General features: G+C 44.8%; 1 protein-coding gene across 1 annotated transcript in view; it reads right to left on the reverse strand.

The window, feature by feature from the left end:
* Window positions 1-14709: 14709 nt before the first annotated feature.
* The window catches only part of ETNK1 (ethanolamine kinase 1), a 54643-nt gene continuing 42159 nt past the window's right edge, over window positions 14710-27193 (reverse strand). The window contains exons 6-8 of the mRNA XM_060245900.1: window positions 26980-27140; window positions 23320-23393; window positions 14710-20554 (exon numbers count right to left, since the gene is read on the reverse strand). Coding sequence (XP_060101883.1) covers window positions 20482-20554; window positions 23320-23393; window positions 26980-27140 — 308 coding nt within the window. The 3' untranslated portion in view covers window positions 14710-20481. The remainder of the gene's footprint in view (window positions 20555-23319; window positions 23394-26979; window positions 27141-27193) is intronic.

Genomic DNA, 27193 nt, shown 5'->3' on the forward strand with positions numbered 1-27193 from the left:
TATTTATTTTTTAGTAGGAACGCACCGGAATGCAGTTCTGGCTGGCTTGATGCCAGGGGGTGTGGCCCAATATGCAAATGAGTTCCTGCTGGACTTTTTCTACTCAAAAGCCCTGTGCAAAACAATGGTGACATCAGGAGGCATGGCCTAACATGTGAATGAGTTCCTACTGGGCTTTTTCTACACAAATGCCTTGTAATAAGCTTATAAGCTTTTATTTATATCCTGCCCTCCCCGCCGAGGCAGGCTCAGGGCGGCTCACAAGACATGGTGTATACCATGATTATAATGATACAATTCATATAATAAAATGCAATTAATAAATACAGTTAAAAGACAGTTACATAAATCATTGAAAAACCATAATAATTAGAGGTGCTACATTACAGTAATATATATATCCAGATGGCCAGATGTCACTTTCAGGGTTCCACCTTATAGGCTTGTTGAAAGAGGACAGTTTTACAAGCCCTGCGGAACTGGTTAAAGTCCTGCAGGGCTCGCGCTTCCTCCGGTAGCTGATTCCACCAGTGGGGAGCCATTATTGAGAAGGCCTGCTCCCTCGTTGCTTTCAGTTTGGAGAGCCAGTTTGGTGTGGAGAGCCAGTTTGGTGTAGTGGTTAAGTGTGCGGTCTCTTATCTGGGAGAACCGGGTTTGATTCCCCACTCCTCCACTTGCACCTGCTGGAATGGCCTTGGGTCAGCCATAGCTCTGGCAGAGGTTGTCCTTGAAAGGGCAGCTGCTGTGAGAGCCCTCTCCAGCCCCACCCACCTCACAGGGTGTCTGTTGTGGGGGAGGAAGGGAAGGGAGATTGAAGGCCGCTCTCTGTCCTTCAAAGGGCAGCTGCTGTGAGAACCCTCTCCAGCCCCACCCACCTCACAGGGTGTCTGTTGTGGGGGAGGAAGGTAAAGGAGATTGTCAGCCGCTCTGAGACTCTTCAGAGTGGAGGGCGAGATATAAATCCAATATCTTCTTCTTCTTCTTCTTCTCCCTTGGTCCAGGGATTTTTAGGAGATTTTGGGAACTAGATCTCAGTGCTCTCTGGGGAACATATGGAGAGAGGCGGTCCCTAAGGTAGGCAGGTCCTCGGCCATTGTTGTGTGAAACAATGGAGACGTCAGGGGGTGTGGCTTAATATGCAAATATTATTTTGGGGCTTTTTCTACAAAAAAGCCCTGTGTGAAACAATGGTGATGTTAGGGGGTGTGACCTCATATGCAAATGAATCCCTGTTGGGGTTTTTTTAAAGCCCTGCGCAAAACAATGGTGACATCAGGGGTGTGGCTTAATATGCAAATGACTTCTTTCTAGTTTTTTCTACCAAAAGCCCTGTTCGAAACAATGGTGATGCCAGGGGGTGTGACTTAATATGCAAATGAGTATCTGCTGGGTTTCTTCTACAAAAAAAGCCTTGTGTTATGTAATTCAAATAGCTGATGAGACAGGAGGGTTCACCGGTCCTCAGTGCAGGTAGGGTGGTTAGGTGCTTGAATGTTTCTTGCCACCTGGAAGCTGGCATCCCTAGAACGATGTGGAATTTTGGAAGCTCCAGATGCTCAGGCAAAGGCACACTGTCTTGCAAAAACCAATTTATGTCACAGGAGGCCCACCATTCTCCTCACCCCGCACTCTCACCTTCTTTGATCTCCAGTGACATTTTAGTCCCCCGATGCAAAAAAAGAGGAAACCAACTACAACACAATGTGGATCTCGGTCCTTTTCATCAAAGTATTCTGATGGTATACAATTGCGACGGGAGGCCACCTAATTAAATCAGGGAAGAATTAAAACTGCTGTGTGTTTCTGTTCACTCGGGGAGTGAAGTAATTATCCCTAATAAAAAGATTTGGTTGATAAAAGCAGCCAGTCACGGCAACCTTTCAGCATTTCAAATTAAGTTGCCAAGGACAATCTTGTATCCCAAGCCTACAAGGTTTGTGTTAACATTGTTAAGATGACACCATCAATGTACATGGTCCCTTCGAGAGTACCCAAAACAAAGAGAAAAGCATTGGTAAAAACAGATTGATGACACAAGTTTACAATCTAAATGTGAATACAGAGGTGCCAGTCTGAGTAGACAACACTGACTCTGATGGACTGAGGGTCTGATTCAGTCTAAGGCAGCTTGATATCTTCATATGTTATAAGAACATATGAAGAGCCCAGCTGGATCAAACCAGTGGTCCATCTAGTCCAGCATCCTGAGAACATCAGAAGACCCCTGCTGGATCAGACCAGTGGTCCATCTAGTCCAGCATCCTGAGAACATCAGAAGAGCCCTGCTGGATCAGACCAGTGGTCCATCTAGTCCAGCATCCTGAGAACATCAGAAGAGCCCTGCTGGATCAGACCAGTGGTCCATCTAGTCCAGCATCCTGAGAACATCAGAAGAGCCCTGCTGGATCAGACCAGTGGTCCATCTAGTCCAACATCCTGAGAATATCAGAAGAGCCCTGCTGGATCAGACCAGTGGTCCATCTAGTCCAGCATCCTGAGAACATCAGAAGAGCCCTGAGGGATCAGACTAGAGATCCATCTAGTCCAGCATCCTGAGAACATCAGAAGAGCCCTGCGGGATCAGACCAGAGGTCCATCTAGTCCAACATCCTGAGAACATCAGAAGAGCCCTGCTGGATCAGACCAGTGGTCCATCTAGTCCAGCATCCTGAGAACATCAGAAGAGCCCTGCTGGATCACACCAGTGGTCCATCTACTACAGCATCCTAAAAGCCTCCCGAGCCACAGTTTGGCCACCCCTGGTATAGATGGAATGCTCCGCCTGGGGCAGTGATGCTCTATATTCTTGGTGCTTGGAGAGGGGCAACAGTGGGAGGGCTCCTGGAGTTTTGGCCCCACTAGGGACATCCTGATGGCACCGGGGTTTTGGCCACTATATGACACTGAACAACACTGGATGGGCCTGATCCAACATGGCTTCTCTTATGTTCTTATAGATGGAACTCTGTATGGGGCCAGTGATGCTCTCTGTATTCTTGGTGCCTGTGGGGCAACACTGGGATGGCTTCTGGAGTTGCTAGCCCTACTGGTGGACCTCCTGATGGCACCTGGGTTTTGCCTACTGTGTGACACCAAGTGTTGGATTGGATGGGCCACTGGCCTGATCCGACATGGCTTCTCTTACGTTTTCAACCAGTGTTGTGTGGGCAGAGCGCATAAATTGTTTCAAGTAGTTCTTTTTGTAGAAGACGTGATGTGGGATCAGTAGTTCTGCTATCGCTGAGACATTATAGCCCTGCTGGTGGGCTTGTAAGGGAGCTGCACCTTCTTGTTGTCATCATCACCCGTGAATTTACCAGCAACTGAGTACAGATCACTAGACCAAACTTTCATAAAACCTAACCAACAGCATTCAGTTGTCTTTCCTTGTTTACCATCAGTAGGACAGGTATGCAAGCCTCCAGGTGGGACCTGGGGACCCCCCAGATTTACAGCTTCTCTCCAGACTATAGAGATCTGTTCCCCTGCAGAAAATGGAAGCTTTGGAGGGTGGATTCTGTGGTGTCATACCCCACTGAGGTCCCTGTCCTCCCCAGGCTCTTCCCCCAAATCTCCAGGAGTTTCCCAACTTGGATCAGGCAACCCTCCTCCCATGTCCTTCTGGTGACCAAGGAGAACCTGGCAACCCAACTGTAGGGGTGCTTTTAAAATTCCCCTCTTCCAGACTTCTCCCCAGATTCTGAAGCACTGGGTTACCCAACCTCGTTTCCCAAGTGGGTCCCATGGAGTAGGACCATGGCTTTTTTTTAATAGCAAGGACTCCTTTGCATATTAGGCCACACACTCCTGGTGTAGCCAATCCTCCTGGGGCTTACAATAGGCCCTGGACTAAGAGCCCAGTAAGATCATGGCTGCATCAGGGTGTGTGTGGCCTAATATGCTAAGGAGTTCTTGTTACAAAAAAAAAAGCCCCGAGTAGGACTATGGTGCAGTTTTTCTTTTTTTTTATTTACAGAGAATCACTTGGATCCTTCATGATGTTCCAAACACGGGTTGAGTTTTGAGATCACTTTAAGTTACACCGTAACAGGAACAATTATCTTTGTTTTTAGGCAACAGAGGTGACGAAGCAAGCTTTCCCAGTTTGGCCAGGGCTCCCCACCACTCTTACAGTTTAAAAGGAAAGTGTTTTGATGCAATTTTAAAATCTTGAGCCAGTTTGGTGTAGTGGTAGAGCAGTGGATTCTAATCTGGAGAACCAGGTCTGATTCCCTACTCCTCCTCTACATGCAGCCAACTGGGTGACCAAGGGTCAGTCACAGTTTTTTCAAGAGACGCTTTCTCAAGAGTAGTTCTCAAAAGAGCTCTCTCAACCCCACCTACCTCACAGAGTGTCTGTTGCGGGGAGAGGGAGGGAAACAGATTCTAAGCTGCTCTGAGTGAAGGATGGGGTATAAATCCTCCTCCTCCTCCTCTTCTTCTTTGCTAGTCTGATCTCTGGAGGGGGGTTTTGCCATCTTCACAGGGTGTGTGTGTGTGGGGTGGGGTGGAGGTATTCATAAGTTCCCTTGCATTGTGCAGGAGGATGGACTAGATGAGCCCGGAGGTCCTTTCCAACTCTACGATTCTGCCGACAAAAACCAGTGAAACTGGCCCCCATTTACAAGCAGCATGCCTCATTATCTCTGCACACGGACAACCGAAGAATCCCATTGTTCATTCAGCCCAAGACGTAAGTTGTGTTCTGCATTCATCCCTGCACAGCTGTCCATGGCAAGCAGCCACTCGCGCTCCATCCACCTACAGGTGGTCAAGATCAAGCGAACCACAGTGTTCTCTGTCTTCACGGTTCTGTTAACATTTCAGGGCATCGCTAAGGGGACGTTAAAGTCCCTGCCAACTGCAGAGCAACTGATTTTTTCCACCCGAGGACCAAGGCTGGCGGCGGAATAAGAATACAATGAGAAATGGAGCGTGATTCGCGCCCAAGTGTTCGTTTCAAAGGGGTGAGTGGTTCGGCGCAGACAGATCTCAGAAAAAACTCGGGCGCTCGGGGAAATGCTGAAGGTGGACCTAAGCCAAGGAAGCGTGGGCATCACCACGTGCATGAGAAAACAATCCCTCCCCCTCCCAACCCTCAAATTTGCAAGCTATGCTGTGCTGTTCTTGGCAAAAGAAATCCGTATCTGAGGCCATTTGAAATTCGCTTGTCGATGAAGTCTCAGAATAACACCCCATCCCTGAAAAATGGGAAGGCTTTTCAAGAACCCTGACTTGTTGCTCCTTTGCCTGTAAAATGTTCGCATTGCAGAATTTGGCATCCTCCGTTTGAAGAACGCTAGAAAACCTTTAGAAGACAACACTCTGCCTGTCTTCACTGGCGATAGGTTGCCTGTTGCAAACATTCCTAGCAGAGTGTCCTTAGCACAGACAAAAAGGCCTTTGTGGATTTTTAAAAAGGATTATACAGATGCTTTCTTTAAATCTGTATCTAGACAACAGCAGCGAGATTGTAATATGCTCAGAAATGGAAAACAGAGGAATGGCTGGTCAAGATGAATTTGGAGAGATGGCCAAACTCTCGTCTCTGATAAGATTTTACGTAATTTTATGCATACGTGGAAACATGAGTCAGTTTGGTGTATGCGAGCCAGTTTGGTGTAGTGGTTAAGTTCATGGACTCTTATCTGGGAGAACCGGGTTTGATTGCCCACTTCTCCACTTGCACCTTGGGTTAGCCATAGCTCTGGCAGAGGTTGTCCTTGAAAGGGCCCTCTCAGCCCCACTCACCTCATAGGGTGTGTGTTGTGGAAGGAGAAGATATAGGAGATTGTAAGCCGCTCTGAGTCTCTGATTCAGAGAGAAGGGCGAGGTATAAATCTGCAATTCTTCTTCTTCTTTATGGCCTTCTTGCATGAAAAAGAAAAATAATGAATTGATTATTGTTTTGAAGATTAAAAGGAAAAGATAACAAGATTATACAGACAGGTGGGTCTACTGGTGGACCTCCTGATGGCACCGAGGTTTTTTAGCCACCGTGTGACACAGAGTGTTGGACCGGACAGGCCTCTGGCCTGATCCAGTGTGGCTTCTTTTGTTCTTATGGCCCTGCTGGTGGACATCCAAGTGGCACTTGGGTTTTGGCCACTGTGTGGCACAGAGCAACACTGGATGGGCCATTGCCTGATCCAACATGGCTTCTCTTGTTCTTATGGCCCTGCTGGTGGACATCCAAATGGCATCTGGGTTTTGGCCACTGTGTGACACAGTGTTGGACTAGATGGGCCCTATATGGCCGAGGACCTGTTTACCTTAGGGATCGCCTCTCTCCATATGTTCCCCAGAGAGCACTACGATCCAGCTCACAAAATCTCCTGGAAGTACCTGGGCCAAAAGAGGCCAAACAAAAAATAACTAGAGAACAGGCCTTCTCTATAAAAGCACCCCAATGGTGGAACCAGCTGCCGGAAGAGGTGCGGGCCCTACGGGACCTTAGCCAATTCCGTAGGGCGTGTAAAACCGCCCTCTTCCGGCTAGCCTTTCAAGATGGAGCTTGAAATAAACATCACGCCATCACTAATACTAATAACTGAGATAACAGCGAGTAGAGATTATTTTAGACTGTTTTTAGATTGTTTTAGATTATGTAAAATTTAATGGTAAATTGTAATTTTATTGAATTGTATAACTGTTTTATTGTTCAATGGCTTCGCCATACCTGTAAGCCGCCCTGAGCCTGCCTTGGGGGGAGGGCGGGGTATAAAATTTTATTATTATTGGCCTGATCCAACATGGCTTCTCTTGTTCTTATGGCCCTGCTGGTGGACATTCAATTGGCACCTGGGTTTTGGCCACTGTATGACACAGTCCAACACTGGCTTCTCTTCTGTTCTTATGTGACACAGAGTGTTGGACTGGATGGGCCATTGGCCTGATCCAACATGGCATCTCTTATGTTCTTATGTGATAAATTTCCCTTTGTCTGATTCCAGACTAAGGTAATAATGAGTAAATGCAGGGCTTTTTTTATAGCAGAAACTCCTTTGCATATTAGGCCACACACCCCTGATGCAGCCAATCCTCCTGGAGCTTACTAAGACCCCATAAGAAGAAGAAGACTGAATATTTATACCCGTCCTTCTATCTGAATCAGAGTCTCAGAGTCTCCTTCCCCTACAACACCCTGTGGAGGTGGATGGGGCTGAGAGAGCTCTCCCAGAAGCTACCCTTTCAAGGACAACTCCTACAAGAGCTTTGGCTAACCCAAGGCCATTCCAGCAGGTGGAAGCGGAGGAGTGGGGAATCAAACCCGGTTCTCCCAGATAAGAGTCCACGCACTTAACCACTACACTGGCTCTCTCTTGGAGGATTGGCTACATCCGGGGGTGGGGTGGCCTAATATGCAAAGGAGTTCCTGCTACAAAAAAAGCCCTGAATAAAAGTATGGATTCTGGTAATGGAGAAAGTCAAATACTCTTTCTTTTGCAACTGTAGTTGGTTTGTGTGCGTGCAATGGTGTTTATTGTTTTTTTCTCTTTTAAAATGATTTGTACAAAAATTCTAACGGAACTATTTTATCCCCTCTTTAAATATGTATCTACACGTGTGTTCTTTGCTGTCGTTTCTGTTGCTGTCGATCTACAGTGATCCTAGGAATGAATGGCCTCCAAACCATCTTATTAACAACCTTGCTCAGATCTTGCAAACTGAAGACTGTGGCTTCCTTGACTGAGGCAGCCCATCTCACATTGGGTCAAAGAGAAAAGTTGCCAGGAAAAGCTGAAGACAAAAGAGGAAGACCCATCATGAGATGGATGGACTCGGTCAAGGATGGAAGCCATGGTCCTCAGCTTGCAAGAACCGAGCAAGGCTATTAATGATAAGATGTCTGGGAAGTCATTCATTCATGGGGTCACCATAAGCTGGAAGGTACGTGACGGTGCATCACACACACAAGGAAAGCTAATATTCTCTGCGATACAATGGACCAGGGATGCCCAAACTTGCTTAACTGAAGAGCCACATAGAATAAACGCCAGATGTTTGAGGCCTGCAAGCAGGGCTGGCCCTAAGGCACATGGCACCCCAGGAAGCTGCTTGCCACCACCACCCCTCTGTGGTGCCGCCCTCTGCCTCCCCCTCCCTTCCCCACCACCATGCTTCCCAGGCTCCTTAAAGCGCCCCCCGCAGATCAGCTGATTGGCGGGTAGAAAGAGGCCGCTGCTGCCTCCCCCCTCCTTCCCCTGCGATCCAAGAAGAAGGAAGGAAGGAAGGAAGGAAGGAAGGAAGGAAGGAAGGAAGGAAGGAAGGAAGGAAGGAAGGAAGGAAGGAAGGAAGGAAGGAAGGAAGGAAGGAAGGAAGGAAGGAAGGAAGGAAGGAAGGAAGGAAGGAAGGAAGGAAGGAAGGAAGGAAGGAATAGATGAGGAGAGGGGAAGGAGGGAGAGGCGGGAAGAAATTAACTTTAACTTTAAATGCATTCTCCAAGTCACCAGCTGGCTTGGCTTGGAGAAGTGATTTAAAGAGACACATGCTTTCTCCAAGCCAGACAAGGTGGTGGGGGCTTCGAGAACCACACAATATGTGTGAAAGAGCCACATGTGGCTCCCGCGCCGCAATTTGGCCACCCATGGACTGTTCTGCCAAAGTTAACATAAAATTCCCTGTGTGATCCAAGAGAATTCCGCTGCAGCATATGAATTGCCAGTGACAGTTTAAATGTATCAGTAGTATTGTGGTCCAAAAATGATCATGTATTCAAGGCCAAAGGGGGAATTTTTGCAAAAGGAAAAGAAACCAGGCCATTTCTACGTAACACCCACTTAAACATTCGGAAAGGTCAAAATACTTGCATAGTTTTCCTCCTATCATAGATATATCTTTTAAATCATTTTGTTTTATCATAAAAATCTGGGGGGAAATATGCTGTTTTTATAGCACAACACAGTTGGCATTCCTTCACTTTAGCAAAGTGTGGGCTGGAACATGCCTGACTAACGATTAATGATGCTCATTAAAAAATGAAGTTCTGGTAAAAATTCATTAATGCTTGGCTTGAGTCTTGCTAACAGTTACGCAACATTAAGAGTGAGGCAATTACAGATCTTGGCTGCAACTCATCGAGAGATAAAAGGAGGGGGTAGAATACCTTTATCCTGGGCTACTCAGTATATGACATGCTGGCTGTCTTGAAAGCAACTGGAAGGAGCAGGTGGTTTGAGCCGAGCTGCGGTTCTACTGCCACCTGGGAGCGACGGCTGGAGTTTTCCTAAGGAAAGTGAATTGGATGTTCCTAAACTTTTAACTAGGAATGCTCAATCACCTGCCACAGTCTGTTTTGCTGGTTGCAAACAGGGCACCAATTTTTCGTCAACCGCTTTGGCTGCCGCCGAACGGTTTGGACCATTGCTCCTTCTAAGCTGAGTTAGCGTGAGCTAGCTCAGTGTTTCAGCCTTTGGCTTGCACCGTCTTGTCTCCACTCTGGAAGGATGGCCCCAGAACCAGGGATGGAATTCTAGCAGGAGCTCCTTTGCATATTAGGCCACACACCCCAGATGTAGCCAATCCTCCAGGAGCTTACAAGGCTGTTTTTGTAAGCTCTTGGAGGATTGGCTACATCAGGGGTGCGTGCAGGCCCAGCCTGAGCTCTTCTGATGCCCTAGGCAGCACAGCTCTGCTCACCCCTCAGTCTCTGCACCTGCCGTGGGCCTACTCACAAGCAGCCCCACACTTGCCGTGCGCCTGCCGTGGGCCTACTTGCGAGTAGCCCCACGCCTGCCAGCCCAACCCCCCATGCTTCCCCCCCCCCCCGCTTGCCACGAGGACACCCAGCCATACCAGCTCCGAGATCTGTGGGTGTTTTGAAGAGACCTCTGGAAGAAGCTTCTTCCCGGCAGGGGGGAAGGTAAATTAGGCGGTTGTCTTGGGCCCAATTTGGTACCCCCCCCCCTCACTCCTGGCGCCCTAGGCAACCACCTAGTTTGCCTAGTGCTGGCCCTGTGTGCATGGCTTACTATGCAAAGGTGTTCCTGCTGCGAAAAAACCTCTGGTTTAAATTATGGGCAGAGAGATACCAACTGGGTACTGGGATTTTTTATATATATATAGTAAGAGTATATAGTAAAAGAGCCCCGTGGCGCAGAGTGGTAAGGCTGCAGTACTGCAGTTCTAAGCTCTGCTCACGACCTGAGTTCGATCGCCGGCAGAAGCTGGGTTTTCAGGTAGCCGGTCCGAGGTTGACCCAGCCTTCCATCCTTCCGAGGTCGGTCACATGAGGACCCAGCTTGCTGTGGGGGGGGAAGTGTAGATGACTGGGGAAGGCAATGGCAAACCACCCCGTTAAAAGTCTGCCGTGAAAACATTGTGAAAGCAACGTCACCCCAGAATCGGAAACGACTGGTGCTTGCGCAGGGGACTACCTTTACCTTTAAGAGTAGTTCAGCAGTAGAACCAACTGCCTATGGAGGTGGTGAGCTCCCCTCACTCACTGCAGTCTTCAAGCAGTGGCTGAACGAACATTGTCGGGGATGCTCTGTGCTGATCCTGCATTGAGTTTCTGCCTTCATTGACATTTAGTATGAGACAGGCACTACAGACAATGGGTAAGAATGGGAAAGGCTGAAGTTTGAACATTAGAGTATTTAAGCCAAGGCACATACCTGTGTGGGATGCAAAGAACGTGTGCATCTATTCTGTTCTCCGTCTATTCTGTTCACTGGGGAGGGAGGTTGGTATCGTATAGCCCAGTCTTGTTAGATCTCAGAAGCTACGGAGGGCCAGTAGTTGGATTTTTGTTCATCATCATCATCCTCAGCCTTTATTGGCATAAAAGAAATCAGTTATACAGAATACAAAGATTACCAAATTATACAGAATAAAAATTACCCATAAAATACAAAGGAAAGGAAAGGAAAGGTTCCCTGTGCAAGCACCAGTCGTTTCTGACTCTGGGGTGACGTTGCTTTCATGTTTTCACGGCAGACTTTTTACGGGGTGGTTTGCCATTGCCTTCCCCGGTCATCTACGCTTTTCCCCCAACAAACTGGGTACTCATTTGACCGACCTCGGAAGGATGGAAGGCTGAGTCAACCTTGAGGCGGCTACCTGAAAACCCAGCTTCCGCCGGGGATCGAACTCAGGTCGTGAGCAGAGCTTAGGACTACAGTACTGCAGCTTTAACACTCTGTGCCACGGGGCTCATTATAAAATACAAAAGGTACAGTTAAAATTCAGAAACATCATTATCCATTAAAACGATGGCTACAAAATCCTTTGGCTTATCACAGTGGCCAGAAAAATGAACTCGGCTACCATTTCAGTGTCTTTCGGGGAGTAACCATTCAGGAGCCTACAGACTTTGAAGGCATCTGAGCAGCCTCCTGATTTCTCCAAAATGGGACGCAGTAGTGCGTTACGAAGCTGTGGATATAACAAACGGTGGAGCAAGACATGAGGGACTGTTTCAACGGCTGTGTGGTCACAAGGACAGAATCGAAGAGAGCAGGTCATCTTGTTAAACCTGCCAAAAAGTACAGCAGAGGGCAGAGCATTGCATATAGCAAGAGAGAAAGTTCTTCCGTGCTGGGGTGTCAATAAAAGGGAAAGGTATGAAGCCTTTTTCCCCATGGCGCGAGGAATCTCAAAACACAGTGGGGAACAAGTTTTATTGGTCAGACTGTATAATTCCTGGCGTTCAATGTCCAAAAGTCTACTTTTAAGTTGGTAAGATGCTGCCGAAAACGACGGCATGGGCAATGATTCCAGGGATAGGCCCAAAGACTTGATTTTCCCTGCAGTATACTCTGACCAGGTGGACAATTTATATTCAGAAACCATATGATGGGACATATGGGAAGGTGGCACTGTATAGCCCAGTTTTGTCAGATCTCAGAAGCTACAGAGGGCCACTAGTTGGATTTTTGTTGTCGTATAGTCAAGTCCGACTCTTTGCAACCACATGGACCAAAGTCACACCAGGCTCTTCTGTCTTCCACCATCTTCCAAAGTCCGGTCAAACTCATGTTAGTTACATCAGGAACACTGTCCGGTCGGAGGCCACTAAGAAAGATTCTGTAGAGACAGGTAATAGCAAACCATTGCTGTTTCTCACTTTGTTTTGAAAACTGCTTGCTGGAGTTGCTGTAAGTTGGTTGCAAGTTGACAGCACGTTATGTACATATAGCAACTTAGCTGAAGTCAAGCCATGCCTGGATAATGGTTCCTTTCAAGAGGGTCTACAGTTCTGCCATAGCACTGGATACAGATGCTTACTGTCATGCTCAGGGTAAAACATCTGCTTGGAATTCAGAAGGTCCCAGGTTCAATCCCTGGCACCTCCAGTCGAAAGGATAAGGAAAAGGGTAATGTGAAAGACCTCCACCTGAGACCTCAGAGAGCTGCTGCCATTCTAAGTTAGACTATACCAACATTGATGGACTGAGGGCCAGATTCAGCGGAAAGCAGCTTCCTGTGGCAACCATGGCCACAAAGGGCAATGTTTTCCATAGCCATTGCTTTGAAGGGAAGTCACCCCCCCCCATGAGAAATGTTCTTCGTAAGGTGGGCAAGTAGTTTAAGTCATGCTTAACCGCAGAAGACTATTTAAACGGTGGCTGTTAGCCACAGCCTATTGTTGGAACTCTCAGTCTGGGGCAGTGATGCTCAGTATTCTTGGTGGTTGGGGGGGGGGGCACAGTGGGAGGGCTTCTAGCCCCACTGGTGGATCTCCTGATGGCACTTAGCTTTTTTGGCCCCTGTGTGACACAGAGTGTTGGACTGGATGGGCCATTGGCCTGATCCAACATGGCTTCTCTTATGTTCTTAATGGACAAACTCTTCACAATTTCAACCCAAGTACTTTTTTACAGCATGCATATTGCCAGAAGATACACTTTAGCCTACGGATGCTTTGTAGACTTGGGAGGTTTGTCGCACTTCAGGTAGACAGGGCCAAGGCCATTAGCAGCTCCAGGACTCAAGAGACCTCTCTTGCTGCCTGGAGAAGGCAGGCTTCATATTACAGTTGTAGGGCTGACCCTCTGTCTTAGACAGACGGATGCATTTGACATAGATAGATGTTGCAAGGTATACAGAATATAAACAGGTTGCTGACTTTCAAATGGGGTTCTTAAAGTGGTCCCATGAACCTGATTTAAACCCTATCAGAGCGTGCCCTTCTAGCCTAGTACTGTCTACCTTAATGGCCATCTCTCCCAGGACTCAATCAGAGGCCTTCTCAAGCCCGAATACTTGGGATCATTTTAACTGGAAATTCCAGAGATTAAATTTGTTGTTGTTCTTAATTTGATTTATATCCCACCCTCCCCACCAAGGCAGGCTCAGGGCGGCTCACAACCTATAAAAGCACATAACAATATAGCCAACAGTTACATTTAAACAGGTTCAGGTCAGCCATGAATTAAAACAATCTAAAACACTTAAAACAATATGGCGCTAATATCAGGATACCCTTTCAGTTCAGTCGGATAACGGATGTTCTTCCTGCTACTATATTGGCATGTCAGGATCGATTGAAGGTGAGCCAGAAAAGTATAGTCTTGTGTGCAGACTCTTAACTAGGAGAACTGGGTTTGATTCCTCCCCATATACCTGTTGATGTGACCTTGGGTCAGCCACAAGATCTCTCAAGGCTGTTCTGCTCAAGAGAAATTCTGGGAGAGCTCTCAGTCCCACCCACCTGTTGTGGGGAAGGGAAGGGAAAGGAGATTGTGAGCCGCTCTGAGATTCGTTTGGCTAGTGGACAGGGTATAAATCCAATCCCTTCTTCTCTAAAGACAAGGAAATTTGGAGGCTCTGTTTGAGGAGGATGTCCTTAGGCAGGAGAAAAATAGAATGTACCAAGTACTATGAGAGTACTACCTTCTGATCAAGTAGCAACTTGGGATGCTGCATGTCTCTCTATGACTGCATTCAACAAACTAACATTTCAAAAGGGTAGAGTCAGATGGGAGGCAATCACCCAGCTGATTAAAACCATCAGTTTTTTTTTAAGCTGCATATGCAAAGACGCTATTGATCGGCAACCATTAGTGTCACTAGCGGCCACATGGACAAACACAGAAGGGCAGGGCCCCGTTAAAACACTGCAGTTGTTTACAGCTGATTGATATGACTTGTGACTGATTTGTCAATTGAAACAATCACCTGTAAACTCCGCAGTGAGGATTGGGAAGAGGGTAGCAGAACACAATTGGGCCTGTGTGAAAACTTGCAACTGCATGTTTAGGAAAAGAATTCAACAAAGCAACTTGCCTAACAGCCACAAACAGGTAGCGGAACACTTGAACTACTCTCCCCGGAAACTCAGTTCCCTGTTCATGACTAGCAAACAGCACGTGACCCAAACTACTGAGTGTCCGAGCATCCCAACCAGCAACCCACCTGCTGGGTTTTTTTAGCATGGGAAAAATTATGAAGAGTGAAGAATCGTGAGTATTCCAGGAAGGCTATCCCTTCAGTTCCTGAAAGAATTTTACTTCCTCAGTCTGCAAACATCTTTTTTTTAAAAAATGTTCTTAAGTGGAAGTGTTTTGCCAGTTTTCTTTGGTTAACTAAACAGAATTTTAAGTCTCATGAAATTTAAAATCTCATGAAATAAATAAATGTATTGGGTTGTACTCACATTCAAAATACTAATCCTGGAAGTTTTCAGATGGTTTACAGAATTCCTGGGAATTTCAGAGAAACATACAATATGAGCTCAAAAAAGAAAAACCTGAATACAGCCATTGCTGCAGTTAGAAACCAGCTTTATTGTTACAACCAATTTTGAATTATTTACATAATATAAATCTCTTTGCAAGATACATTCCTTCATTGAAATCAATGGTAAAAGGGCCTTGTTACATAGCTCCAACAATGCTTAGCGCGTCAAAAGAAATACATTTCACTCCAGTACAAGCCAATGAACAGAATGCACAGTTTAATGCCGTTCGTAACATACAGAAAGGATTATACCCCCCCTTCTTTAGACAGGCAAACCCATTTTATTCACAGGACAAGATTGGACTCGACAGACAACGGCTCAAAGGTTTAATGGGACAGAAGTCACGGGAAGTACTGCTAAGTGAGTTGTTGTTAAGAGAAAGATGGACCCCGGGTTTCAAGAAAACCCTTAAATGCTAAGCTTTAATCACCTGAGATATCAGAATACTCAATGCTGAGACTATTCACAAGTACAAAGCAGCCGTACGCAACTATGGTCTACCTTTGTAATGGGCAGCTGCCCACAAAGAGTATTTCTGGAGGCTTGAGATGCTGGCTCAGACCCAGTGATCTGTCAGCAGGAAACGCTGCTGGATGCAGATTTTGCCCACCCATCCCTTTTACCCCAGCCGTCACTATTAACTCCAGAACAGTTGGAATCATCTGGACTAAGAGCTAAGTGGGCCAGGAATCTAATGAATGAGAAGGGCATGAACCCTGAGCCATTTTTCTTGGAAGGGAGTAATTTTGCTTCCTTCTTTGCGGCTGCGGGTGTGTGTGTCACAGGACTAGTGTATGCTGGGAATCAACTCTCCTAGAGGGCAGGAGAGCCTTATGGAGTTAGGGATATGTGGCTTCTTTTGGTGACCCCACTAAACTCAAACCACTTTACACACCCTGTAAAAAACTGTGGCCCCAGATAGTAGCATAGGTTTGTGGACTGCACCCGAAAAGGATTTGTTCCTTACCCACATTTTTTCTCAGTTCAGATATTGCATTTGATTGTGCGTTGTTTTCCCTTCAGCATTTCTCCAAAATTCTCTAAAAGATGATAAGGACTGGCCTTCAGTATCACATTTATAAAGTCCTACAGCAGTCTTCACTTAGTGTTCTACAACTAGTTTTTAAGTGCTTTCTTATTTAACTTGATGTACAGCTTGCAAATTAGGTCACAGATTTCTTTTTATAACTGATTTCATCCATTAATTTCCATTTTTTTCCAGGCAGAGAGCAAGATTGGCTTGCCCAAGACTTGAAAGTCTGAGGCCAGACAACTACCGAACGGCTGACAAACATTATCAAAATGGCAGATTCACACACAAATCCTCTGACCTGTAGTTTTCCCAATCTTTACTCTATGCAAAATTTGCTTACGCTCTGTATGCACCATCAGATACTAGTGACTCCAATCCTATGAGAAACTCAAAAGAGCCTCTAGCAACTTTCCGATAAGCCAGTATGAATGTAAAGATATGTAACTGCCTGCAGAGCTCAGTCATTCAGACTGGGGTGATAGTGTATTGGACTGAATTGTAAGACTTTTAAAATATGATTCCCTGACGTTATGTTTAACTGTCTTTGTGAAATCATCATTGGGGTGTCACTGAAATCAGACAACGGCATCACTTCTTGCTAGTTACAAAATAATTCCAAACATATGTTCTTGGTTAGGGTAGGTAAAAAAAAAGCATACTTTGGTAATTTGTTATTTATGTTGCATGGATCATGTGACTTACTAAAACCACTCTAAAAACAAAACCTGGTATCAACTTGCCCTATCAATCGCATGTGCAAGCAATTCTCACATTCACTTTTCTTTCTTTCCAGGAATGTGCATGCCACTAAGATCTACTTGGTCATGCCCTGTCTGGCTGTGTGACGGCACCACCTCAGAGTCCGATTCAAGTTCTGCAGGTAAATGCATTCTCAAATCCAACTGGGACAGGTGCAGCGGCGTGCATTACAAACTCCCGCCACATACTGGATCAATTAGGGACATACCAGGTTTTAACTAGGATAGAGCTTCTTTACAAAAAAAAACTGGGATCAGTTCAGAAACTGATCATTCTAACAGTTTTTCTGTGGAAAGGGGGAAGATGGAAGCCAACCCTGAATGCAACTCCATGCTTAACACTGACAGATCCCTATGGAAACTGACTTTTCCCCCAGAAAGTCAATGCGACATGGTAGCTGCAAAACAAGATTAAAATATATATATATATTAATGCCTAGTATCCAGCAGAATTAGAAAAAAACTTATCTTGGCAACATTTGCTCTCTGCTTGACCACAATTTCACTGCAATTACAGGCCAGAGCCACTGGTCAGTCATGTCGTGTGAGTCATGCCTGTTTTATTTAAAAAGCTTTAATGTTGCTCCCGTCTCTCACTTCACAAGGGCCTATGCTATCATGAAAGGAACCTGCATAAACCCTTCTCTTCAGTAACAGCCACCTATCCATGCACTGACAAACCACAACATTTTTAGAAATTAAGCTGGCCTTGCAAACGGGGAGAAACTTTCCCTTCTAATTAGCCAACCTGTCACTTAAAGCCGATTATCATATTAATTCACTCATTTGCAAAATGATTACTTCCTCTGAAGTAGATGTGCTAACAGGAACGCAGACACTACAGGCACAATGGAGAAGTGTATTATGAGAGCTAACGTGTCCTCTCAGGTACTGCATCTTGTTGTTCCCCCAAAAAGCAGCTCCCCTTGAACATGTTCAATTTAACAAAAGAGGTCAGCACATAAAGAACTATTTTCTTTACATCAAAACTGCTACAAAAAGGAGAGTACAATGAAATACATAAGTTCCGTAAATGCAAGATACCATACAATTCACACTAATTTACAAATGGTTATTTACACTATTGTATATACAGTCAGACCTGGTTACCATGAATGAGTTTAGTTAAGCCTTCTGAGAAATTTAGACAGAGGAGAACCCCAGGCCAAAGTTCAAAACAATACCAAAACCCCCCCCCACACATTACAGTTACCTATGATGCTTTGATATCTTCTTGATCAATCAGGCATGGATTAACCTGGTCTGATTGCCAAAGCATGATGGGAAAGATTTACGCATTTCTGCTTTACGTAAGCAACTAGGCCACTATGGTGCGTAGGCTGATGTTACACAGGAATGAATGCCATTATTAATAACCTCTTCACAATTGCAGTACAGTGTCACTGGTGATGGCATTCAGAATCTGCAGCTTAAAAGTAAAGGCAACAGTCACTTGTTGGCAAGTCTAAGCTAAAATTCTAAAGCTTGGGTTTTCTAAAAGTTCTGGTTTTCTGACAGAAGGCCACTTTAAGAGCTCGGAAAGGGAAGGGGGTGGAAAATGACCATTGTTTTGAAAATAAGATTAAATCCATCCCTGGTCTAAAAGCTGACTTGGCTGCAGACGTTAAGTCTTCAACAAGAGTGAACAGGGCGCTCATTCTGAAAATGACTTCAGATTGTAGTAGTAAAATGGAGTCTAGTGAATTTAGTAATACGAAGCTGAAAGGCAGCCATTAGGAGGACCAGGAAGAAAAGCCACTTATCTGCAGAGGTCTCTGTCACCTGCACATTTCTGTTCCTGTTTAAAGGTTCAGATTAAGCTCAGCGTGAACACAGACCAGTCTAAGCTTTCGGAGAGATGCACTTGGGGATTGGACAAATAAGGATGGTATCTCAATCCCAGTATTCACAAAATGTAGCAAGACAACAGTCATTAACCAACGCTCGTTAAAACCTACCAGCATCAGGAAGAACAAGATCCAGACTTCCAGTGAGCAAGCAATATAGAGTTCTCAAACAATATAGCAAGACCTTCATTCAAGTACTGTATACCCACATTATTTTTTGGGTGTCTAAAAGCTAAGGTCTTTCACAGTCCAGTTTCGTAACATCTGAGTCTCTCAACAAGCTAACAATTTTAGAAGGTGGTATTAAAAAGGCATGGTGACAAAGTCAGACCTCAATAAAGGAATTCCATTTCCCCAGGAGCAAGCCTGTTCAGTTTTGATCTCTTCTAGAGCTCTGGCAACATCTTTGAGAGACCTGAGGTTACTTTTGTTCCTGTAACTTAGCCAGTTCAACACTGAAGAAACAATAAGTGCTTAAAAATTCATTAACCTAGTATTAAAATAACGTTTGACAACTGCAGCCTACTTTCTAGCAGTTAGTCCCATTGCCTGATGAAACTAACCTTGAGCCGGGTGTTTGAAGTTTGTGACTTCAGAAACCAAGACTACAAAACATAAAACTAGTTTAAATCTGAGACTGGATCTGTAAATAAGCCAAAAACCATTCAGTGATCTTTGGAGTGAGCTTTTCCCATCCATGTTTTGCTCTATGCATTGCTAAACAAGCCAAGCTTTTTATGTTAGGCGAAGTTGATTTTTTTTTTTTTACAGAATGCTAGAAAATAATTCTGAATAAATATCCTTGCTGAGTCTGTGCTCCAGGCTCCCCACAGTATCTCTACTTAAGGTATATCTGGGTTTACACATACTGCACATGAACACAGACTTTGTACATGTGGGCACTTGAGTGACCAAAGCAAAAAGTTTCAGATTAGTAGTTGATCATGTGACCATTCAACTCCACACAGTGACTATCTCCTCCCCCAGTTTAAAGCCTTTACCCACAAACACACACAAAGTAAACATCTGTTTCACATTTTTGAGATTCGTATCACTCTTGGTAGGACAGCTCTTGGGGGAAGGAGGGGGAGAAAAAAAAAGAAAACTGTTTACATCTGTATCATTCTTCAAACGCCATCTATTTCAAGAATGGTCTTCCAGAGGCGTTGGGCTAACAATAAAAAATGTGAGCTTGCTACCTTACTGGCAAAGAAAAGAGAAGACAGAATTTACAAAAGTAAAGAAGTACTGCATGAAAGATCAGAAACCCAAAAAGAACTGAACAGACCATAAGCCCAAACACTACAAGATGGCTCAACTGACTGTCCTGTTGGATTCTCTCACTGTACCTTACAAGCATGCCTGTTCCCTGGGCTATATGCCAAAGCTTGTGATGAATTTTGAACAATCTTTTTGAGATATGGAACGAAATGACACTCTGGAATAATGGTCACTTAAAGCTTATATTTGAAGTTAAATGTTTCCTACAGTTCTAAAAGCATGTACAAGAACTCAGCGTGGAGGGGGTTCTGTCTTCCCCCTAAACCAGCAGGTCTTTGCAACATTTTGATTTGCATGTAAAGCAAGAGGGATTCTCAATCATTTTTCACAGTACTCAGGTAGAGCTTGGAGAGGTATCGTTGTGAAAATAGCTCTGTCCCAACCTTGCGGTGCTGATCAGCTGGCGTTAGGGACTTGCACGCCAAACTGATCCCATTCATGTATAAATCTTTGTCTGCAGTTTTAAAACATTTATACTGACCACGTTTCTCATAAGTTAATGTCACTATGATGCCAGATGTCAAAGTCCTCCATCACAGTTTCATCGCCTACACCCCCCATCTCTTGAAAACAACTGATGAACAGCAGCAATGGAATGTTAAATTCATAATAAATAATTCACATACCACGTTAAAAATTACAAGAAAGGATTAAGTTTGCTCTCCCTATGTTTCATAAACCTAATGTCTCTATTCCTTCTACAACAGCAGTAAGATCTTCATTTTAGGTTTTAACATTAAAAGATTGTTTAGAGGCATCAATGAAAAGCAAAAAACCACCATAGGAACATTACAAAACTAACAAATGTTTAGCTTTTTCCATTATCTGTACTCAGACAAAAGACAGAAGGAATCTTATTCCGACAGAAGTTCTTAGTCGTTACTCTGGAAGTTTTAACGTCATGACTTCATTCTTCATTTTGAAGTACTGACTGAAGCGTACAATTGCGTACCTATTTGGAGAAACAAGAAAATTAAGTTTTAACATCTTTGTGACAAATTTAGCCCTTTTCTCCACACCAGCTTTTTAAGAGTTATATTTTTAGCTTTTTCTGCCACCTAGTGGCAACTTAATTTGTTGTGCATTAGCAACCCTCCAGATCTATTTAGTTACATTGAACAGGTACAGTAAATAGTAAATACTTTTAAAGACAAATGAGCGGATGGGCTACACTGTATCAGCCTGGTTTCCATTTCCTAAGACATTTCACCTAGTCAAAGGTTTCAAACTCGGCCAACAAGTGATACAGGCTTAAACCAGTAGTAATATTACTATTAATATTAATTAGTAAGGACAGCATGCTTGATATTCGTAGCATATCACATAAATCAATGTGGCTTCATCCGGGGATACTTAAATCCAAAGACTGAGGCCATGGACAGACAAGACAGCTCTTTCAAAAACCCTGAGAAAAGCCCCAGTTCACAGAAACATTGGAAGTCTTACCGGCCCCCACAAAAAACAGTTTAAAAAAAAAAAAAAATGATAGGAGCACCTGTAGCTTTAAAAACAGATGCTCAGTGACTGTTGCCAGGCAACCAACCCAATATCGACCTTCAAGCCTTGGTCTCTGTCAGAAAACCGCAAGAGAAGGGGACAGGAAGGATTCATCAGGGCTAGGTTCACCAGCAGACTTGCTATCATGTGACTTGCACGACTCACCCAGGATAGGCTGCTTACTACTGTTTAACAGCAGCCACCCCATGACAGCCATGTGCTGTAATAGTTTCAGATTAAGATCTGGGAAGCCACTCTGCTGTGGAAACTCACTGTGATTTTGGGCCAGCCACACACTTTCAGCCTAACTTAATTCAGAGGGTTGTTGAGAGAAAACAATGGAGGAGAGGAGAATGCTATAAATCACTTTGGGTCCCCGTTGTGGAAAAGGCAGGATATGATATAAATAATAAATATACCTGAAGTTGGAGGGTCAGGTAAAAGGTATGTTGATGGGTGTGCGTGGAGAAGAGAAGCAGGGAAAGGTGAGGATATGGGGGCTGCCATGAGAAGAGAAACAAGAACTATGGAGGGGGAATACAGATAAAAGTGCGGGACTCCTCACAAATTCTTTTCCCCCCACCCCCTCATGTTTTTAATGCTTACAAGAGTCCTGCAAGGTAGATCAATGTTATTAATACCATACTGTGGTTTGGGCTCAAAAAGAAAGGCTGCTAAGACCATGCAACGTATTCATGACTGAGGTTAAGATTTCACCTGGGAACATGTTGGTTCAGAAACAATGCCCCCAATATGATTAAGCACCATAGAACTTCTAAAACTTTAGCCAATTAAAATGATGGAGCCCACTTTAAATGACAAGATGGAACAAACTGCACACTTGCTCATTTGTAACTAGTGGCCTTCCTTCCAACAGTTGCAGCGTTCATCCAATGCCAATCACAGGCTGGTGTTCTATGAATGTGTGCCTTTCCTCCCCCTTCTGCATTACAATTGTCCTTCCCATATTCTGTAAGGAGGGCAGCACACCACAGTTTCCCAGTTAAGACATTAAGGCAAACTATGGACTGCCTACAAAGTGGAAAGTAGAGAGGGGACTGCATAGTAGGGTGAAAAATGGAGCACATGAGCTCAAAATTAATTCCAGGTATGACCACATAGCAACAACCCACATTATGCTCTAACACATGGAGACAAGCAGGCAAGGAAGGGGGAATCCCATCCATTTGCCAGTAGCTCATCACTGACCCCTCCACCAAAAGCTGTGTGGAAGGGAGGAATTTTGCTTGGCCATCTCCTGCCCATCTGCTCTCAGATCCAGTGGCGGGGGCTCCCCTCCCTCCAAAACTGCAACTTCAGCAGTGGTTTCAGTGTGGGTGAAATGTTAGATGGTCTCACAGATGTCTCACCCACCTAGAGCACTGTGCTTCAATTGTGGTTTCAGCAGGGGAGGCACAGCAGAGCCTTCCATTTTTAATTGCCCAGCCACTTGGCCACCCATGCATCCTTCCTGCCACTGGAAGTTAAGAGCAGCTCCTGGTCTCCCTCCCCCCACCTGCTTGAAGTATGGGGTGGCAGCAGATCCTGCTTCTCCACACCTGTTCACAACACCATCGCCTCACTGTTGGGGAGATGGCTCCTACCGCTCCTCCATACCCACTGGCCAGCCTCCAGAGAGCAGGTGGGGATGGACTGTAAAGGATATGCAGGGTCATCTGGCTTATTTTTCCCTCCCTGTGGCTGGTAAGCTAATATAGCGTGAGATTGCACTGATGTGTTCCTGTATTTGAAAGGATTTGTAACCCCCCCTTTACATTTTCAGATGCTTAACCTAAGTTTGCTCAAAAATCTCACTTCTATATAAATGACCCTGATCCAAGTAATCACAGATGTGGCCATTTTCAGGAAAGCTCTGTATCTACTCCCATTTTCCCTAGCGTTTCTAGCTGTGTCCCCCAAACCACAACATCCCAGAATCGTCCATAGTTTCATAATGTCTGGGCATTTTTTATCTGCAAGCAAGGCAAACAAATGCAATTCTTGGCACCCATATCAAGGTTTTGGTTCAATTAGCCAGTTAAATGTAGGTTAACATCTCTAGACAATATTTCAGAAACAAAAAGAAAATGAGTACTTCAGGCAACAAAATCCTGCATTTCAGACTTGGAAGCACATCTGCCCCACTGGTGGCTGTTCACAAAATCAGTGTTAGAACCAGCAGTTCACAGGCAGAAAAAGATTTAGAGATGGTACACTTACCCTAAAAAATCAAATTCAATGGTGGAGTATTTTGCTTGAATTAGGGCCCATAGTCCCCAGAAGAAGTGAGAGGCCTGCAGTTAAAAAGAAAAGTGAAGGATTTGACAAAAAGCTATTTAAGAATGAAGATTACAGTACAACAAACGTCTCAATTAAGGACCTCATCCCGACTGAATTGGGATCCCTTCAGAACTTGGCCCAGTTCTAAGCTGAGTTAGTGTGAGCTAGTTTTTAGCCTCTGGCTTGCACATTTGTCTCAGCTCAGGAAAAATGGCCCCAGAGCAAACTAATTTATGCTCACAACTTTAATGCTGGTAGCTCACGAAGTAGAATTTTTGTTCACAAGATTCCACAGCTTACAGGGAGTACTGTTTGACACTACTTTGAAACTTCATTCTTTTTCAAATAGGCTTTGAAGGCTTCTTAAGGCTTTGTGTAATGCCAACAGAAGATACAGTATTACTGAGTAAATTCATTATTAATTTAAGTAACTTTTTACACATTAATCACTTTGCGATGCAGGTTGTGGGGCATATGATACACGTCAAATGGAAACTTAAGATGATGTTAAGTTAAATTGTTGCTAATGTTTTACCAAAACTTGGAACTGGCAAAGTATTTTTTTTGTGACCACCCATACTGTTAGTGACACAGCTTATTTAAATTTTCCCAGGTAAAGCCTCAGACCAGAGGGATAAATTACTTCCTAAACTACTTATACAACCTTAGTTTTTATTCTGTGGCGTCTTAAAAGTGTTGCACATCTGGAAACCTTTCAAAACAAAGCCATGCCAATGTCTCCCTCTCTTACAAAGCATGTGCTTCTGTGTTTAGTACTTATGCTCAACATGGTTCCTGTTTCTTCTAATGTAATCTCCTACATAATGATGTTTAGTAAACACTGAAGATCTATTTCTGGCAGCCTGCTCATGTGTGGCCCGCAAATTGGATGGGCCAGTCCCAAACCTTACACAAAATTCCATTCCTCAAAGCACAAGCATTGTAATTGTTAACACAGTGCCACAGTTAAATGGCCAACCAGCAGTTTCCCAAACTAGATTTGCAAATATACCAATTAGGTAAAATTAGGGAAAAGGCTATATATAACCTGACAGCTTTTCCCAACAAAATACTTCCATTCTAAAGGCTTTTTCTAAAATACAGATGTAGTCTCATCCCAACCAGTAAAGCCTCTGGCACTGAATCAAGAACAACATCATTTGCTCACGTAAATATTAGGTCCAGAAGCCTGAAAAAAAGCAAGAGGTAGCTACACTGTGATTAGGATATCAAAATACAAAGCCCTACTTAGTCTAACCATAAAGCATTTAAGAGAATTTGTTTGCATATCCCACTTAACATGGGGTGTACATGCTGAGATTCAGTGTGGTGTAATGGCTAAAGCGCAGGACTAGGATCTGGCAGACTTCAGGTTCAAATCTCCACTCGTGCCATTTAAGGTTGCTGGGTGACTCTGGGCTGCTCACACACTCCCAGCCTAACCTACCTCACAGGGTTGTTGTGAGATTTAAAATGGAGGAGAGAAGTATGACGTAAGCTGCTCTGGGTCCCCATTGGGAAGAAGGGGTAGGATATACATAAAGTAAGTAAAATAAAAATAATCTGCTGTTTGTCTTCTTTCCTGCCTCCAGGCAGGATACCTAGGTACCATCCCAAGGTCTACTGTGCTGGCTGGCTGCTGGCCATGCCTTACTATGCACACATTCTATTCCCTATTGGGAGGGGAACAAAGAGGGAGTGAGAAGTGAGGAGGAATCACAGGAACCTAACCTCTTCCTCAATACTGACTACAGAGACACCCTCCTCTTCCCTCTATTCTATCTAATACATTATCTACACTGTACTCAAATAAATATAACTTCTACAACGCACCCCTGGCTCCTTTTTCCTTGCCCCATTTCAATAGATTGGCTAACCTTGTCTTCCATCAGAAAGAAAATATAAGCTTGGGAAAGGAAAAATAATTAGGTCATTCGCTCACTTGCTCTCCCCCCGAGAAATCAAGAGGGACAGTATGGCAAAAGACGGGCTACAACTTGCTTTTGACAGTAAAAATGTTGTGTGCGGAGCAATTTCTATAGGACACATTGACTGGACTTGTCCCCTGCACAAGTCATCACCAGCAGAAATGTTAATAATAATAATTTTTAATTTATATCTCGCCCTCCCTGCCGAAGCAGGCTCAGGGCGGCTCACATAACATAATATAACATAAATACAGCATTACAGTAGTAGATAATAAACAAACAAAATACCCCATTTAAATTATTACATTAGTTAAGCATTAAAACATCAGTAAAACAATTTAAAACACAGATTAATTTGGTGCTACAAATACAACATAGCTTGCATAGTGATGATATAATACTTCCACACTAAAAAGCCAGCTGGAAGAGGATGGTCTTACAGGCCCGGCGGAACTGGTTAAGGTCCCAGAAGGCCCGTACCTCTTCTGGTAGCTGGTTCCACCAGCGGGGTGCTGTAACCGAGAAGGCCCTCTCTCCTGTTTTCAATTTGACCTCCTTCGGCCCAGGGATTGTCAGCAGGTTTTGCGAGCTAGATCGAAGCACTCTCTGGGGAACATATGGGGAGAGACGATCCCTAAGGTAGACAGGTCCTCGGCCATATAGGGCTTTAAAGGCAATAACCAGCACCTTGTAACGAATCCGGTACACAATTGGCAGCCAGTGCAGTTCCCGCAGCCCAGGCTGTATGTGCTCCCACTTAGGGAGTCCCATTAACAGTCTGGCCGCTGCATTCTGCACTAGCTGCAGTTTCCGGGTTCAGCACAGGGGCAGCCCCATGTAGAGGGCATTACAGTAGTCTAATCTCGAGGTGACCATTGCATGGATCACTGCTGCCAGGTCATCATGCTCCAGGAAGGGAGCCAACTGCCTCGCCCGTCTCAGATGAAAAAAGGCAGATTTAGCAGTGGCTGCTATCTGGGCCTCCACTGACAAGGAAGGCTCAAGTAGCACCCCAGGCTCTTGACCCTGTGCACTGTTTTCAGTGGCGCACCATCAAAGACCGGTAGGGGAATTTCCCTTCCTAGACTGCCACAGCCCAGGCACAAGACGTCTGTCTTCGTTGGATTCAGCTTCAACCCACTCAGCCTGAGCCATCCTGCCACGGCTTGCAGTGCCTGGTCCAGATTTTCTGGGACATCACCAGGCCAGTCGTCCATCAGTAGATAGAGCTGGATGTCATCTGCGAACTGATGGCAACCCAGCCCATACCTCCGGGCAATCTGGGCAAGGGGGCGCATGTAGATGCTTGGATGTTGTCCAAAGAAGAGTACCATCAATTGTTTAATGCAGCTGCAGAGGTCAGAGTTCTCCTCTGATGCTGCCTATCCACAGAAACTGTGGTACTGAGTGCTGGGATTTCTGCATTCAGATGTCATAACGAACCAGGTTCAAAATCTTAGCTTAGCACCCACCAACATGCCTCTGGTTTGTTGGGCCGCCTATCATTCAGGCATCGTGCTAAATGTGGTTAAATCGGTGTTTCACTCTGTGAGCACAGATCTACTGGGTGTGCTCAAGGTCCAACCACAGATTCCGTGGTCAAGAGCATTGAAGGGTTTTGCGCTTAAAGAACAAACTTGCAGTGCGTGTGCCAAGAACATTTTAAACCTACCAACGCGAACTGGTTGACTTGAACATACAGCACCTCCACCTCTTTCTCTGTGACATTGGTTCCAAACCCTTTATACTCCTTGTAGGCTTCAAGGTAAGCTCTCAGCCACTGCTCCTGTAGTTTTCTGCTTGGATAGAGGCTATAGTCTACCTCACTTACTCCTAAAAAAAAAGAAAAGAGGAAAGCATCAATTATGAAAAAGTTTAAGGTTCCA

This window comes from Heteronotia binoei, chromosome 8 (assembly GCF_032191835.1).
Source record: "Heteronotia binoei isolate CCM8104 ecotype False Entrance Well chromosome 8, APGP_CSIRO_Hbin_v1, whole genome shotgun sequence".
Taxonomy (NCBI): Eukaryota; Metazoa; Chordata; class Lepidosauria; order Squamata; family Gekkonidae; genus Heteronotia; species Heteronotia binoei.